This window comes from Seriola aureovittata, chromosome 17 (genome assembly GCF_021018895.1).
Source record: "Seriola aureovittata isolate HTS-2021-v1 ecotype China chromosome 17, ASM2101889v1, whole genome shotgun sequence".
Lineage (NCBI taxonomy): Eukaryota > Metazoa > Chordata > Actinopteri > Carangiformes > Carangidae > Seriola > Seriola aureovittata.
Genome location: NC_079380.1, coordinates 6,026,425 through 6,043,392, shown reverse-complemented (window position 1 = coordinate 6,043,392; position 16,968 = coordinate 6,026,425). Strand labels below are relative to the sequence as shown.

Genomic DNA, 16,968 nt, shown 5'->3' with positions numbered 1-16,968 from the left:
CCTGCTGACCCTCATCCAGACACCCATACCACAATAAAAACCTGAGCCTCCTGTGAGCCTGCGGCGTCGGCCCACTGTACTGTTCAGTATAGCACTACAGTGAGGGAGGCAGCCTGAACTTCTGAAGTGTTTGAGTGTTCAATTTATATAACAATCCCACTTGTTCTCTTCTCACTGTTTTTTTTTTGTTTTTTTTTTTTGAGCTGACAGGCTGCCTGGCTCTTTGTAGGAGGTGCTGACAAGAATGCGGACAGCTGAATGTGCCAGGCAGAAGAAGTGAGTCACTAGGTGTGGGCTTTTAAAATAGAGGTGAGAATGCGCAAATATGACATATACCATATGTAATAATGAGGAAAAATTCCCTGAGCATGTGTAATCAGACAATACACTCTGTGAGTACGACAAATATCTCTGGGCTGGGGCTTGAGATTGATTTCAATATTGGTGCCAACACGATATCCCGGTTTCTGATCAGTTTGATGAGATCCAGATTCCCAATACATCTTTCAATTCCTTTGTTTGGGGAATATAAACATTTGTTTAACCCTTTTTTATGTGATATGGCAAAGTGCTCAATATGTGAGTGGTAAATGAAGAATTTCTAAGTTGGATGAGGAAATATACGATTAAAGGAAAAGTTAAAGTTCTTAGGAATCTGACCAAGTATCTAATGCCAACTTTCAATGCTATGAATACATTTGGATAAGGGCTCAAGTATTGGTGTTTGAAACACAGCAATACTCTAATGTTAATATTTCCTATTTTAAAGTTTCAAAATCTTACTTGTCTTGGTTTGGGTGTTGTTACTAGGCCTTGTTCCCGAGTGGTTAAAGGGAAACGCGAACAATTTTACACATCAAAGTCTGTTCACAGGTCTTGGGGAGTAAAACTGCATTTATGAAAAGCCTTTGGTGGCTCCAGCAAGAGCTGCAAAAAATTGAATGAATTTGGGGCTGAAGACTTACACGTATGAAAATGAAATGAAAAAAAATCTGTTGGTGAGGTTAAACTGAGGTGACCTGATCTCTGTAGCCTGATTGGTGGTCGAGTTGTATTGTGGGTGACAGGGAAAGGTGTGTGGGACAACACAGACAATGTGTCTGATTCTGCTGCTGTTTTTATACTTAAAAAAAACTGTCCATTGTCAGTCCAACCATGTTATATGAGTGCAATGCTAAATAGGTGAGGTACTTTTTGAGTAATGACATTTGATACTCAACCCTAAGATGAAAATAAATCTTAAGTTGTCCTGGTGTCCTGAAGTCAAGAAGCATATCATACAAGTGCCGTGTCCCTGGTTCGATTCTGGCCAGGGACCTTTACTTCAGTTTATATTCCTCTCTCTCCCTATGTTTCCTGTCTGTATTGAACAAAGCCAACATGCCACAACATTGTTCTCTTTGAAACATAAGGTGAAAATAAATCAAAAGAGAAGTCCTTGCTGGCACCCCTCAAACACATTCCTTTATTAAGAACCTGTGGCGAGAAGTATTTTGAGAGAACAAACACCTGAGTTGACCTGAGGGTCTAAATATACCCAGAGAGAAAAACTGGTCATGTGTGAAACAGTGAAGCATCTGACTGGCTGTCAGTGTTTGCATGTGCATTTATGTGTGATTTACGCTCCTCTACGCCTTTGATTACCATTCATGTGTGTTTGTATGATGTGAAATGAAACTACAAACACAAATGTTGATTCTAGCTCTGCCACCTGTCGTATCGAGGCGCTCTGTGACTTGGCAACAGCACACCAAACGTAGACACTCCCTGTTGCCAGGGCGATGGCTTGCTATTCCTCGCATCCTCAGGCATTCACAAACCATCCCCACTTCCTGTTTCATTTACTCCAACTCAAACACTCACAGCAGTGCGCCCGCTTCCCACTCAAGCCGAAGGAATGATCCTGTGAGTGACATGCAGCATCTAATGAGGACAGTAACAGCCGCCTCGTCTTACCAGCTCTGAGTCATCTTCTGAACCGTGCAGGTGCATCCCGACATCGAGCACCGACTCAGTGAAGGTTAACAAACCCTGATAGGGAACCCACTGAAAAAAAAAAAGGCCAAAATGACGTCTGAAACAACCTGGGACCAACCTGCTCGCTGCAACAGGTCGGTGATGCAGCAAAATACAGTGTGAGAGAGAGAGTGGGAGGGAAAAGGCGATGACTCTGTGTGTGTCTGTGCATGTGTATATCTGTGTATGGACAAATGCTTGTGTCTCTGAGTCACTCTTACAGTTGATTCACGTCACACACAGCGAGAAAAAAAAAAAAAAAAAGAGGCAGGGAAAGAAGAGACTGAGAAGGATGGACGGATACATGTGCACAGACACAAAAGTCAATACCTCAGAAAAAAAGGTTAATGTGGATGAGGGGAGACACAAAATAGCAACTGATCAATAACCTCTCTGCACCTTCTCTCCCCTGAAACCCTACAGAACGTGCTGATAGACTGAGAGAGCAACTGGACAAATTTACTCCACCTTTTCATTTCCAACACTCTCCTCCCTTCCCTCTCCTCTCATGTCAGTGGGTTGTGTCTCTAATTTAGCTGCTTGCTTCACTTCACATACAGCTCCTGTTCAAAATAGCTACAGGCCACCTGATGGCGGAGCTGCTTTCCTATTGGCAGTGCCAGACTAGAGACCCCAGCAGTGTCATAGTAACCATCTCTCCGGCTTATTACAGGCAGCCGGTGAGAGCTGCATCAGGAAGGAGATAGAAAGAAGATATAGTGATCAATAGTAAATAAAATACGCGGAAGGGAAATCAGCAACGGGGAAATTGCATAAAAGCTTTTCAACAGTTGATCAATTAAGTATTTTCTCATGTTCTGTGTGTGTTACAGCTGTGAGGCTGCAGTCTGGTAAATAGACTGGAGAATAACATGGCAATAACTATATCATGACAATATGGCCTTTGGGGAGTTTTTTTTTTTTTTTTTTTAAGGGAAATATCCACATTTTTACCAAGGACAACCACAAAACGGAAACTTTCCTACATTAAGTTGGTAATATCCAAACTATACTGCACTGCCACAGAAGGTAAGGAAAGGGTAAAACACATGAACGGTGCAAAAGGTGAGGCTCAGTAATTATCGTGAAAATGAACCGACTGTTTCTCCTCCATTTTCTGCAGAGTGGCTGCCAACGTGATGAATTTACACCTCCTTAGCATTGATATTGAATAAATGGAGGTGAAAAAAAAAAAAAGAGAGCAACACAGCGGAAGGGGGTAATGGAATAAGGAGTGAGGGTGGGATGGCAAAAGACAAGTGCTTTGAATAATGAGGCTTGAAAAGAGTCACCCTGCAGCAAGGAAATCAGTTAACATTGTTTCTGATCCGAGGGTGCCTTTGGAAACGGATTCAAGAAAAAGGGAAATCAGAAAAAAAGGGAGAAGTTAGAAGCAGTAAAGAAAATCTGCCTTTGAAATCTGCACAAAGCTTACAAAAGACTGCACATATTGGTTTGGCATCAATATTCTACTAGTTTAATGCTCATTTGTCCTTTTTACCATCTTTAGAAAACATGAGAAATGATCAACCCTGTCTTCCTAGTGTCACACGACAGAGCAGAAGTCGATTTCAATTTTAATCTCCTTTTGCCATAAACAACAGGAACACTGCTGCAGGTTTTGTCAGACTTCACAACGTATGACTAAGAAGTGATTACCATCTGAGAGCTAACACATGCTGCGAACCCCTGCCCTGATAATTAAACAGATAAAAATATCTTCCTACTTATCAGCTCAGAAGATGTGAAAAAAAAAAAAAAAAAGGAAACCTGAGGACATTAAATATCCTCTTCCTATTTGCTTTATCTCCGAGTCTCCTCGGGCTCCAGTCGTCAAACATTTCAGAAGAAGAACAAGAACAAAACATCTCATCTCAGACAGATGAGAGCCAACCAGAATGCATTAGTAGCTGAGCCTCAGCTCCACTGTACATTCAGCTCACATCCAGAGTGAGATTAGCTCAGTGAAGACAGGTACGGCAAAAAGAAACCTGCGGGAAAGAAAAGGGAAAAGTGTCTCAAAGGCATATGTACAAACTGAGGCTTCACAAAGGACAGATTTCCTGTCTGGAACTCATAGCCGGTGGCTGTAAACGGCCATATTCCTTTTCTCTGTCACAGCAGCGTCATGGCAACCAGCTGGACGGTGTGTGTGTGTGGTGTGCGGAGATGACCAGAAAGATGAGTCATGGACTGAACTCACCAGAAATCCCCATTTCCACAAACAAGCAAAAAGGGAATCCATTAACAAGTCCAAGTTACTTCATTTATATTTTCTGGGGATTAAAATCCCAACAAGTTTAAAAGACTGGATACAGATCTTCTTTAAACAAGAATTTGTGGTTCTGGCTTCTTAAATGTGAATATTTGCTGGTATCTTAGTATTTTATGATCGTAAACTGCTTCTGTTTTGGCTTCATACTGTTGGTTGCAACTTCAAGATGTCACCTCGGGCTAAATGATTGATCAATATAAACACAATTGATAGTTGCAACCCTAAAATAAATGAATCAAACTGATGACTGACGCGAAAACAAAGCAAAACAAAATTCTTTTGATTATTTGCTCAGCAGAATTTGGTGAAATTATATAATTACATCACCACTTTTAAGAAATACTTGATCAGTAGTTAGTCAGTTAATTAACAACAATTAGGTAATTCATCAAGCTGAAATACCAAACCTACACTGATTCAAGACTCTCAAATGTGTGGATTTATCACTTTTTCTTGGTTTTATTTTTCATCATTATACACTGACCATCTTTGGGTTGAAGAATACATTTGAAGCAGCCACTTCGAGCTCTGGGAAACTGCAGTGAGTATCTCTTTTCCAATAATTTGCAGACCAATCAACTTCTTTGATTAATTCATTAGTGGATTATAAAAATGCTTGTTAGCTGTAGCCCTATACAATTCCACTGAAAGTCAAATGAAAATGTTGAATTATTGCTCAGCCCTGCAAAACACCACAATGGAGAACATGTATGTTGCTCTGCATACTGTTACTTTCTCAAACACAACATCCAACCAAGGCCTGTGTGGGACAGGGGGACAGCAGTGAAACGAGCCCCCTGAAATGGTCACAGTGCTGGGCAGTGCACATAGCAGCAGAGGCAACCGGTGGGACTGGAAGTCTAATTAAAAACACAGCGCCTTTCCAGCAGCTGTGGCCCGGCCCAAAATGGAATCGCACGGTGCATTCAGAAGAGGGGGAGCAAAGAAAGACACAGACCAGGAGGTACAGTACTATCAGGACACGGGCGGCCCGTTACATTTCTCCTGTCATATCTCAGAGGAAAAGTGTCAGCTGAACTGTCAAAACTCAATCCAAACGCACGCAAGGAAAGACGCTCACACACACACACACACACACACACACACACACACACACACTGACTCTAGTCCAGGCAGACGCAGCCAAAAGTGCACAGCTTGTAGATTTATCCAGATCCAGATCTTACCATGACGGGCCGTTGAATCCTCTCAGTCCGCTCCATACCTCGTTTGCCACGCTCGCCACACCACGGCAAACCAAGGGGGCAACGCCGGAGTCCACAGACAGAGTTACGTGAATATCTGTGTGTGTGTGTGTGTGTGTGTGTGTGTGTGTCTGTGTGTGTGTGTGTGCGAGAGAGAGTGGCAACTAGTGTGAGTATCTGCCTGCTAGTTTGACAAGTGCACAAGTGTACATGTGTGTGTTGGTAAGTGTACTGTATGTGTATGTGTATGTGGAGTGTGTGTGTGTGTGTGTGTGGTGTGTATGATAGGAGAGAAAGCCAGAAAAGAGTGCCGTATGTATGAAACTAGGAGAGCGCTCTCTTAACCTCCAACCCCTTCACACACACACACACACACTCCCTCACTCCCCCGCCCCCCTCCCATCTCCACAACCCAGAGGAACGTGAACCTTGTGTAGAGGAAGGGAGCTGGGGCTGGCTGGGGGGGTCGGGTTGCAGGACTTGTGCTACATTTGCAAAGTGGGGAAATATATTTAGCCCTGGCTGGTCAGAAACAGGGACGTGAACACACTGAGACCCAGAAGGAGGCTTGGTATGCAGCCGTCAGCCATTCAATGCCCTGGCTGACGTGAGCGAGCGCTGGGGCAGTGCCCAGGGAAACCCCCCCTTCTCTCTCTCTCTGCTTCATTCCTCTCGGCCTCTGTCCTGATCTCATTCTTCCCAACCCCTCTCTCTCTCCCTCTTTCTTTCTCTCTGTCTCTTTGTTTCCCGGATATCAGAGTATCAGGGTATCAGACGGGGGATTAATATGGATATGAGGGGAGGAAGAAAAAAGAGTCAGGCATTCAGAGCAACAGCAGAGAATTGAGGACATGAAGCGCAATGATCGGGACTTTGAAGCAGCTGACGCTCGACTACTTAAACCTTTGAAGTATCTGCTGAATAGTTACTGCTCAAAATCCGGTTATATATCATCCAAAATGATCAGCTACTAATATTTTATTATAAATATTACATTTTTTTTTTTTTGTATATTAACTACAAAAACATAGGCTATACTACGTACATTAATATATGGTCTGGATCTGGGACACTAGTAAAAAGGCCAAAGGAGGGAGGTCTATGGGCAGATAGGTGTGGTTAGAGGGGTGGTGGTAGTGTCGGGGGGTCCAATTTGTCCACTAGAGGGCGACCTCTGACACAATGCCAGGGGCTTCCCCATGACTACAGCCCTGACCCCCTCTTCCTCTTGTGTTAGTAGCTGATGACAAGACAGTCAGCTGGGAAAGGTGGAAAAAAAGGAGCTGCCAACAGAGCCACCGGTTGGCTCCTCCTGCAGCCAGACACAGCAGCAACTGGTGCTCTGCTGGTATTCATATGTCAGGACTGACAAGAGGACTGCTGGTCTCCCTCCAGGATGTGAGCCCTCCCAGCCTTTCACATATGGCACCCAAGCCAAGACATTATCTTCTCTGAATGAGCCATAAAAATAAAAAAAAAGGATGGATCTTTACTCTAGTAACATCTCTGGTTGCCACAACAGACAATTTGAGTTATTCCATTTCTGAAATCCTTTCCCCACAGAGTTTTTAATTTAGGGTGAAAACATTTCATGCCTTATAAATTAAACATTTGTATATCTATTCAGCTCTATTTCACTTGATTGTTTATGGCATTTATTAGACGGACCACAGAACAGGGTAGCGAGAGATGGGGCGATGGGCCGGATATGACCCAGCTGCTTGTTTCACAAATGCAATTTGTGAGTGCTGCTTACATCCAGATTGAAAATGGTCACAGGGCCTTGTTTCGCAAATTATTGCAGTTATGTTTGCAAGGACGCTTGCATGCTCACACACGGACTGTGAGGTTCGGATTAGTCAAACATTTGGAAATTAGCGAATTAGATCCTCTTGCAAATTGCAGGTTGCATGTTGCAAATTTGTCGAGATGGACCTTGCTGATCATGGTTGGCACATTAGCCTCAAAGCCACCAAGGCACTAACCCTACAAAAAGAATTTAAACCTGCACTGAGTGGATTTTTTATAATAACAGGTTTAAACTGATTGACAGGTTTAGCTGGTGTTTGCTGTATCCCAATTCAGAGGCTCAATCTTCCACATTTTAGAGTAAATACATCAAACTGGGGCCAACTTGGCCAAAGACTCCTCAACATGTGACAGAAGAATGAAGCATTTTTGCTCAAATTAGGAACACTTGTGAGATTCTTATCAAATCTTGGGGGGAAATACCATGTGACAATGCCGTATTATCCAGGAAATGGTGGTTATCAGTCACTGGTAAATACATTACATTTAGTGGACAACTGAAAAAGCTGCTGCAGAGTCTAATTAATGGCAGCCAAGCATAAACTCTGCTGTTTGCTCTTGTTAGTAGCATGAATATATCGTCGATTACAAGACATTACAGAGAAATGGAAGTTACGTTAAAGCTGTATGTTTAATATTAAGCACTGTTCTCATCTACTTTGTTCTGGTGGTGTGCTGCTGAAAAATGTCACATCAAGTTGAAGGCACTTGGTGATAAACGTGGAGCTGATGAGGACTGGAACGGACCATTAGCTTTGGTCTCTGAGTCTGGACCGTCTCATTTGTGGAGGAGGAGCCGGTTCAGCCTGATATAAGGACCATCTTTGCTGTCATGTGATCATCATGCCAAACCTTACGATTTGATGTAATATTACAATACTATAATGTTGTGTATGAGTCTGAGTATTTCCTGGCTGCAAATGACATAGTGATTCCAATAAGGTGAATTTGAATTTTTGAAGTAAAAATGTATTTTTTCACCAACAGCATCACCAGATACTACTGGAACAACAGCAGACATGTTGCCTGCTTTCCAGAGCAGCAGCAGCAGCAGACAGTCTCTGCTGGTCTTCACACACCTGAAGACGGAGTGTGTTTTTGTTGAACTCGACACACAAACCGACACTGAACAAACATGTAGGCTGCACCCACTCACTCACACACACACACACAAGCACAAACCCATCTAAACATCCTCTCCTTCGTCTCTCCATCCCACTGTGCCTGCACACAGAAGGAGATTCAGTGGCCCGGTTGCCATGGAAACCATGCCGAGTGTACCAGCCAGCTCTACCGTTGGCTGATTGTGGCTCTTGTGTATCTGTGCTGTTTGTTTGTGTGTGTGTATGTGTGTGTGTGTGTGTGTGGTGAGTGAGTGTGCACTTGCGTAGGTGTGTGTGAGACTGTAAAGCCTATACAGGGCTTTGCTTTGCGTTGTTCAAGGAGAGGCTAAAATAGGCTATATGTACAAAACCTATAGGGCGTCTGTAAGCTTCTCTCTCTGTAATTAATGCCAGTTTTTTAAGTCTCAACATGGTTTCAGGAATTGCGTTCATGTGTAGAAACACTAATAAACACTTCATGCATTAAATGGCTGAGTTGCTAAATTAATTTTTGGATTATGTGCAGTTTAAAATCCCTCCTCCTATCACTGCCTTCCTTAATGAGTGACATTCTGTGCAATCGCATGAGACTGGGTAGGATATTTATCTCAGGAAGTCCTAAATAATCCGTACTATGAGTAATGAGTTCTTCAGAGTGCGAGTGCCTACGAATCCTGCCTAACATGCAGGCCCCGGTGCATGTGGTCCTCCACCACGCCGAGTCGCAGAGTTAATGAAGGACAAGGCAATGGGAAGGGTGAGGTGAGCAGGCGAGGAGGCAGCTAACCTTTAGAAACCACAGGAGAGTTCAGCTCCCTGTGTTCACCTACAGCGATGGGAATATTTTTTCTTCTTCTTTTTTTTTCTAAAGCAACACCAACACTGAACAGGTAAATGTCATCCAGCACGGGGCAAATCATTTCCTCTCGCAAATGAAGAGGTCAGATGGAAAAGGGGAACTCATTTAGCTGCGACACAGTGTGGCTTTGAGAAATGTCATGTCCAGACCAGGACTGCTCAGCGGGTCGCAGGCGTGTGAGGCCTTAAACCCGGCCCCCTAAACTCCCTGAGGAGTGGAGATGTTCTTGTCTGAGGAAGAGAGCCATCTTGACCCAACCTAAACAAGAATATGAATCTCTGCTGCTGGAAGACTGACAGGTTTTACCAGCTCTTTCTGACAGAGCCAATCAATGCATGTATATCTGCAGAGCAGGGTGGGGTCAGGGTCAGAGGGGAGGAGTGTGGGGGTGAGTCTAACACCTGGGGACTGATAATCACCATCAGAGCCCTGGAGGAATGTCTGCTGATGTCTCTCCGCTCCACCTCTGTGACAATAAAGCAGTGTGTAGCTGTAGACACAAGGGTTTTACTGCCGTTACCGGTGATGTTATCAGAGCCATTTCAGTGTGAGATACAGTGCAGTCTGTGTGCTGCCGTCACACACGTAGGCAAAGAGAGAAGGAAACTGTGTTTAAAGAAGATAAAATAAAGGGTTTTCGTTTTTAGGTGTCACAGTGGAAAAAAATTTGGACATTTAAGATCCAATGGAGGTAATTTCCATTATTCAGAAATAAGGAAATATTCAAGGATCGAAATATAACTTAAGCAAATGTGATTTGAAATTAAACAAATAAGAATTTCAGACCATTTTGGGGAAATTGTTCCAGTATATGATGCTCATCATATTTTATATACTGACATCATATATACTGAATAATCATTTAAATTACACTTTTTTCAATGATATGTAACAGAGAAAGCCATTAACTCCTCACAGTTTGAGAAGCTAAAAATACAGATTGTTTGGTAGTTTTGCTTGATTAATGACTCACAAAAACAATCGCTTAACTGACATAAAAAAAATCTAAATCATTGGCAATTACATTTATGTCAATCAAATTCTACTGCAAATAATTTTTTACTTAATTTATGTAAATTGTAAAAGTTGGAAATGAAAAAAAAGTCAAAAACAATCATTTAATGGCTGCAAGACAGGAAGATGGAAGATAGGATGGAGCCACCGAACTCTCAACATTATTAGTCCTCACTTTGACTCCATTAAACTTTCACATGACTCTTCATTAAATAAGATGAGAGGAAAGTTGAGGCTGAGTCTAGCGCCGGATTAGCAGTCTGAGGGAAGGATTAAGTGTGAAATGTTACCTGTCGGACAAAGCTGTTGGAGGTGGTGTCAGAGGACGTGCTTCCATCTGAGCGCTTGAACCGGCTCTTCCTCTTGGCGTACTTTCCCTGAAACCACGAGGTTGGAGAGCAGGGCGGAGGAGGATTTGGAAGGAAGGAAGAGAGAAAACACAAAAAGTTTAATTGTGCTGCTCCATAATAACTTAACCTGACATCATTCTAAGAACAAGTTGTTTCTGGAGCGCATGATAGCCATTAACATTTGACACAGCATTTGTTAAAAGCTGCTGAATATGATCAGGCAGTCAGATAGAGCCAGAGATAAAGCAGCATGAGTCCCAGACCGCAGAGGAAGTCGACCAGAGAAAATGTGTCTAGTGTGTCCATGAACAGTCCTCATTACTTGTCATTTTTCATGTTCTGATGCAAACTGGGACCTTGTAATCTGATTGGCAGACCCCTGGCAAATGGCCTATCCGGGTTGGGCAGAGGCCACACATTGCATTATGAGCCCACTCTGCCCACATCGCCATGGTTACGCAATGCCGACTAATCACATTTGTTGGCAATCAGGAGACTGGCTGTGTTGTTCCTCCAGTGTGTAAAGAAGAGAGAACAGCTGGTTGGAATAAGGCTGAGAACAAACACAACAGTGTAACATACAGAATATGTACATGTCACCACATTTACAGGACACAATGAATACTTTGTGTACCTGTGTATTCATACGACTGAACTAGACTTGCTTCAGGGGGTATAGCTCAGTGGTAGAGCATTTGACTGCAGATCAAGAGGTCTCCGGTTCAAATCCGGATGCCCCCTGGTTTTTCTGTCACATCTCATGTTCCCGCAGAGGAAGCAGCAAATGTAATAAGACTGAACAGGTGCTTTTCCATCTTTTATCTTGTTTACTACATATCGCCTGTTCTTTATATGACTGCTTGCCATATTCATAAGACATAGTATTTTAGATACATGTTTCCTTTCAATTATTTTGATTGACTGATTAATCATTTAGTTAATAAAATGTCAGAAGATGCCCATAACAGCTTCCCAGAGTGCAAGTTGATATTTTTTATTTTTTGCTGGGTCCAGCCAGCAGACCAAAAACCCAAAGATTTTCAATGTACAGTAAAATAAACCAAAAAAAAAGAGAAGAAATGTGGAAAGGTGGCAGAAAAAAAGAGACAGGAAGCAAAAAATATGTATTTTTTTTTTGATGAATGAATTAAATGAGTATTCAATAAGCCAATAAGACAATTAACTGTCGATTAATCATTTCAGCTTTGATATTCTTTTAATTTTATCACAGTCTTCAAATCAACTCTGACATAAATCTAGCTTTAGATAGCTCCTCTGACACAGTGAACATTATGTCTCTTCAATTTCTGTCAAAGCTACATACTGTATAATCACCGGGTAATACAGTTAAAAGTCCTGTTTGATTTGAAAAGATCCAGCAGTCCTTTTAATAACAACAAAAAAAAAAACTACTATATTAACATTATTCCACTGTCTTCTATAGGTTTAATTTGTCAGTAACTTCCAGTGGCTTGTACTTGTACTGGTTCTTAAATCTTACATATCCAAACTTTCCTTCCATTCACACAAGAATACACCAAACTTGACATTCTACCATATTGATTACTGTGCACAAGTTACTATAATCTAGCCAAAAAGAGAACCATGTATGTTCAATATGATGGATTTCTTAAAGTCATTTCAAGTCTGCACATAATTTTCATATCATACTGACTTGGATTGGGTATCCAAACCCAAGACTTTAGGAGCACCAAATGAAACGTGTCCTTATCACTGAGTATGAAGAACTGTCTAATTTCAAATCTCGTTTTCTTGTCTTGTTTACTAATTGTTTGGAAAGACATTTTCTGATCTAACTTTGCTTTTTGTAAATCTACACTTTAACATGCCCTATTTAGTATTTATAAGCAACTTAAAATGATAACATGGTTGTTATCTGAAACTGCCACTGGTAATGTTCAAACGATATCCAGCCCTAATACTGACATGGAGAGGAATCGATGGATGCCTGCAAGGTAAGAAATACTGTCCTTACATCTATTATATTCACTTTCAGTTCGGCCAACATTATCCCTCTGAACTGTACTTTGAATACACACTGTGAGAACCGATTACCCACAACTGTACTGGTTTACAGCAAAGATCCCTTAACCTGTGCACACGTACACCTACAGTATGTAAACACTGAACATAACCAGTCTGCTGCTTCAAACCTTACATGTCTGAATATCTAAAGGCTGTTCCTGGGTCAGTGGAAGAGATCCAGATACAGGTTAACTACCTGCCAACAGTAATCCCTTCTGGACTGAGTATCTTGTTATCACTGTCACATCATGTACAACAGTTCAGACCAAGGCCCTCGGATGAATGACGCTGTCCTGCCTGCCTTTAAACAAACATGACCTGTAACACCAGCGCTGAATGCTGTGAACAGAAAAATACTGCGGCCGGGAGGTTTTCAGAGTGAACAGAAAAAAGAAAACCAAATCTGTAACAGACTCCTCTCACAAAACAATGTATCTACCTAGCCTTTTGTGCTACACTCGATTTATTGCTGCTGGATGAAAACACAGCAGGATGTTCGACAGCAAAGTAGCTGATATGCACCCAGCAAAGCCACAAAATTACTGCACTACTGAAGTACAGTTACTGGCTTTTAATGTTGAAGTTGAGGTGATAACATGAGAAAAGATGTAGATCAGCAACTGTGCTTGGGGCTTAAATGCAACTTATACACTGAAAAATACAGGATGATATGTTGACAAGTCTCTCCACCTACAGCAACTTAAATAGTCCAAGAATCATGACTTTTTAGAAATTGCAGTGTGGACCAGTAAAAATATGATGACTACACAGAGACATGATGTCATACATTAGAGATTTGAATCATGTTAAAGAAAAAACTCTTTTTGCTCACATTTTTATGGTTTATGGTAACATTTTAGCCTACATATACAGGATATACTATCCAAATAATGACATCGAATCACTGGCTTTGGCTAATAATGACAAATCAATGACAGCAATGCGATTGTGTTTTTTTTAAGGTTTGTGTAGGATAGCAGGAAGAGGTAGAGTTCGGTAACCCATCAACTTGTTGGATGTATTTTCCTCTTCACAATTTTTCAAGTCTGTTTTTAAAACAATAGTGTAGTTAGCTTCTGCTGCTCATACTGATCTTTAAGAGATGCCTGCCTGGGGTGCTTTCAATTCACAGTCCTTGTTCTGAGTAAAAATGAATTTAAATTTTAATCTGAAGCTATAATATGGCTTTAGCAGCCTGAGTTAGACAAATCAAGTTGATATCTCCTGAAGAATACAGCGTTTTTAGTACAAAATGTCCTGCGTATTAATATCCTTCCATTTCAGCTCAACAGTGAAACACAAAGAGGGAATGTTGTTCTAAAATGACCATAACTTTGGAGGATATACACCCGATTTGACTAACTGAGAATGCTGCAGCCTCATAAGCCTCAGATAAACTTCTGAATAGATTTTTGCACCAACAAAGGTTGTGGATTTCATCCCTCATTTTTATATTAGAGTGTATTTGGATCTCTCATTGGCCAGAGTGAACAGGAGGAATGATTGCAGCAAGCAAGAACTGTTTCACTTGAAAATTAACGTATCCTTTAAGAATGCAGCGAGTGTGACTGCAATATAACTGAAATTTGATCACATGTGAACAAGACCACCTGCATAATGTGGACAGGCCAATCAGATCAAAATCTGTTCTGCTGTATTTACACCTGCATTAACAGGTTTAGCCATATCCAGATACAGTAGGTACCGGGTTTACTATAAACGGTGACTCATTCACCATCTTAAGATGTCAGGGAGCAACATGATCAGAAAATCCAAAAGGTTGTAAACAAATCTACAGTTCACCTATATAATGTGTGAGCGAAAACAAAGATGAACACACCCCAGTTACACACACATGTTAAGTGAAGTCAAAGTTGCACCAGGAAGACGTCTGCAAAACCTGAAACTTGACAACGGGCATTTTAAGCCACAGTTGTTGTTCGCCTCTGTTTTTCATTTGCAAATAAACCATTTAGATAACATGATTATGCTGTGCATGTGCTTACAACCTGTTAGGTAATCTGTCTGGTCACGATGCTTTCCCTGCTGGAGATGTTGCTCTGCTTCCAGATATCTCAGCAATTAAGCTGGTAAATAAAATGTTAGAATAACAGATAGAGATGAGGACTGGGCTACTAAAATGAGAATGTCATTTTCTTCAAGAATTTGCTGGTGATGGCGGCAGAGGAAAATAGATGTTGTCATACATTATCTGTTTCAAGTTCAAAACTAAATTTAATATATTGTGTGTGGGTGCCGGTGGGTGTGTGTGTGTTTAGGGGGGTCTCTATGATCAGTGCCATGATGGGGTGAGTTCCCGTCAGCAAAAGGCAGGGAAATGCCAGAGGAAGTAGGGTGGGGAGGCTTCCTGTTGGTAAACATCCTCCTAGATTAAGATTAGAATTAAAGAGGGTGTTATGTGTGAGCAAGGGGGTTTAAACTGGGAGGAAAGAGGCATGGGGGGTGATGGGGGGCACAATATCACGCCTTTGAAAGATACACCACAGTACATGTCCCATATTGTGCTCACAGAGATGCACACTGGTCTGCAACCTGATGCCGATCAACAGACACGATCTTTAATCTAAGTGACCCCCAGGCGCTGAATCTGGATCAGTTCTCAGCCCACAGTTCATTTCTTCTTCTGTGGTGCGGTGCTGGGTAGAAAACTCCAACCGCCTCCTTCAGGATATTAGAAATGCGGTTTCCTGCTTGTCTCTCCACAGCAGAGTTATAAATGCAAATACCAGCAAGACCCGCTCCAGGTCTGCATGAACTTTATATCTAACTGATCAGAGGTGCCACACACACACACACCAATTCCTGTTGCCTGGCACAAGGAGGGGGTCCATCTGTTTCTCACCACAGTCTTGCAGCAGATATAGATCTGATTTCTAAAAACAGACAGGATGGGGTGAGATGGCGAGAGCAGGATGAAGATAGTGGGACATTCAAGGTGGATGGAGAAGGAATCAGGAGAGCTGGGGGGGAAGAGAGAGATGAGAGAGAGCAGGGAGGAGTGGGAGTAAAGAGGAGAGAGCAGGACTTGGCATGGTTTGAAGCACTGGTTGTCTGTGGTGAGGTGTTTTTTTTTTCCTTCTCCAGAGACAATGACTGAGCTCAGCGTGGGTGTGTTTGTTCTAGATATTCTCATCATGTTTTTTTTCATCCATTTAAACTGTTATGACTAAACATGCCCACAACATCATGTCACATCCTAAAAGCCACAGTCTATTTGTGGCTGTAAAAAGAGTGACACCATCGAAAGTTGAGAGATGAAATTATAAATAAAGGAAACATCAATTCAGCAAGTTGAATTTTTAAGTTTTCTTTGGACTGAAAAACAGATTTAATGTCAGATGCACTTAAACTTAAAACACCAGCCGCCAAAACCCAAATGAACTACTTTATATTACTGTTCTCATCAGGTTTGAAAACTTGAGATTTCACCTGTTTTTTTGATTCATGCCAATTCAAATAAAACTCAAATTCAACTCTTCTCCAGCTGAGCTTAATGACTGTTTGATTAAACAAAGGCGGGGTTTTCATAAAGACCCAATGAGCAGAAAGCATAAAAACGAGCGTTACATCATATCCTCACATATGGTTACACACAGCCGACTTACTAAAACCAACACAATTACATGCTAGACACGGGCCAAGGATGAAATAATACAAATAATACAAATAATACATCTGAATCCCAAGCAGGGGAAACTATAACCTATCACCAATTTTTGCCTCCTTTTAAAATCCTGAATTACATGTTGATAATTCAGGCTTAAATCAGTGCACCGTATATTAGCGTTTTAGACTGCCGAAGGAAAACTAGAGACTTAATTGCCGAACAACCTGTTAATCTCCAGAAGTGAAACGGCTTCACCGTTATCAAAAAGCCTTCCTCGTATAAATGTAACAGTCAGCGCAGAGTACTTTCAGTTTTCTGTCATAATATTTCTGCTTTTCAGTTGCTTACCTGTGTGTGTGGATGATGGTCGAACATGTCCATTTGGATCTCCTGGGTTGAGGTCGAAGGCGTCCTGGACATACTACTTTTCTGTACCATTGATTTAACTTTTTAAAATCTATTTTCAGTTTCGTGTGTTTATGATGGTGTCGAAAGACTCATCTTTTTTCTGTCCAGGGAGGGTGAAGTCGCTGATGTATCTGAGCTGGCTGGTACTATAATGGCAACAGCTGCCTCCCTCCAGCCTATAGCGTTACACACACTGGCGCACCAGGCTTTTACACTAGAGTCAAGTCAACGGATTGACGCAACTACTGCTTTCAA

General features: G+C 41.7%; 1 protein-coding gene and 1 non-coding gene across 4 annotated transcripts in view; one reads left to right on the top strand and one right to left on the bottom strand.

Annotated features, from left to right (window-relative positions):
• The window catches only part of cacnb1 (calcium channel, voltage-dependent, beta 1 subunit), a 32,519-nt gene extending 15,635 nt beyond the window's left edge, over positions 1–16,884 (bottom strand). For 2 of the 3 annotated variants that reach the window (XM_056401192.1, XM_056401193.1), the window contains exons 1-2: positions 16,654–16,884; positions 10,572–10,658 (exon numbers count right to left, since the gene is read on the bottom strand). In XM_056401192.1, coding sequence (XP_056257167.1) covers positions 10,572–10,658; positions 16,654–16,743 — 177 coding nt within the window. In that variant the 5' untranslated portion in view covers positions 16,744–16,884. Of the gene's footprint in view, positions 1–5,478; positions 5,765–10,571; positions 10,659–16,653 lie in introns of those variants that run through there. The other variant, XM_056401194.1, reaches the window with a different exon arrangement.
• trnac-gca (transfer RNA cysteine (anticodon GCA)) lies at positions 11,301–11,372 on the top strand. Its single transcript has one exon. It is a non-coding gene; the product is annotated as a tRNA-Cys (tRNA).
• Positions 16,885–16,968: the final 84 nt, after the last annotated feature.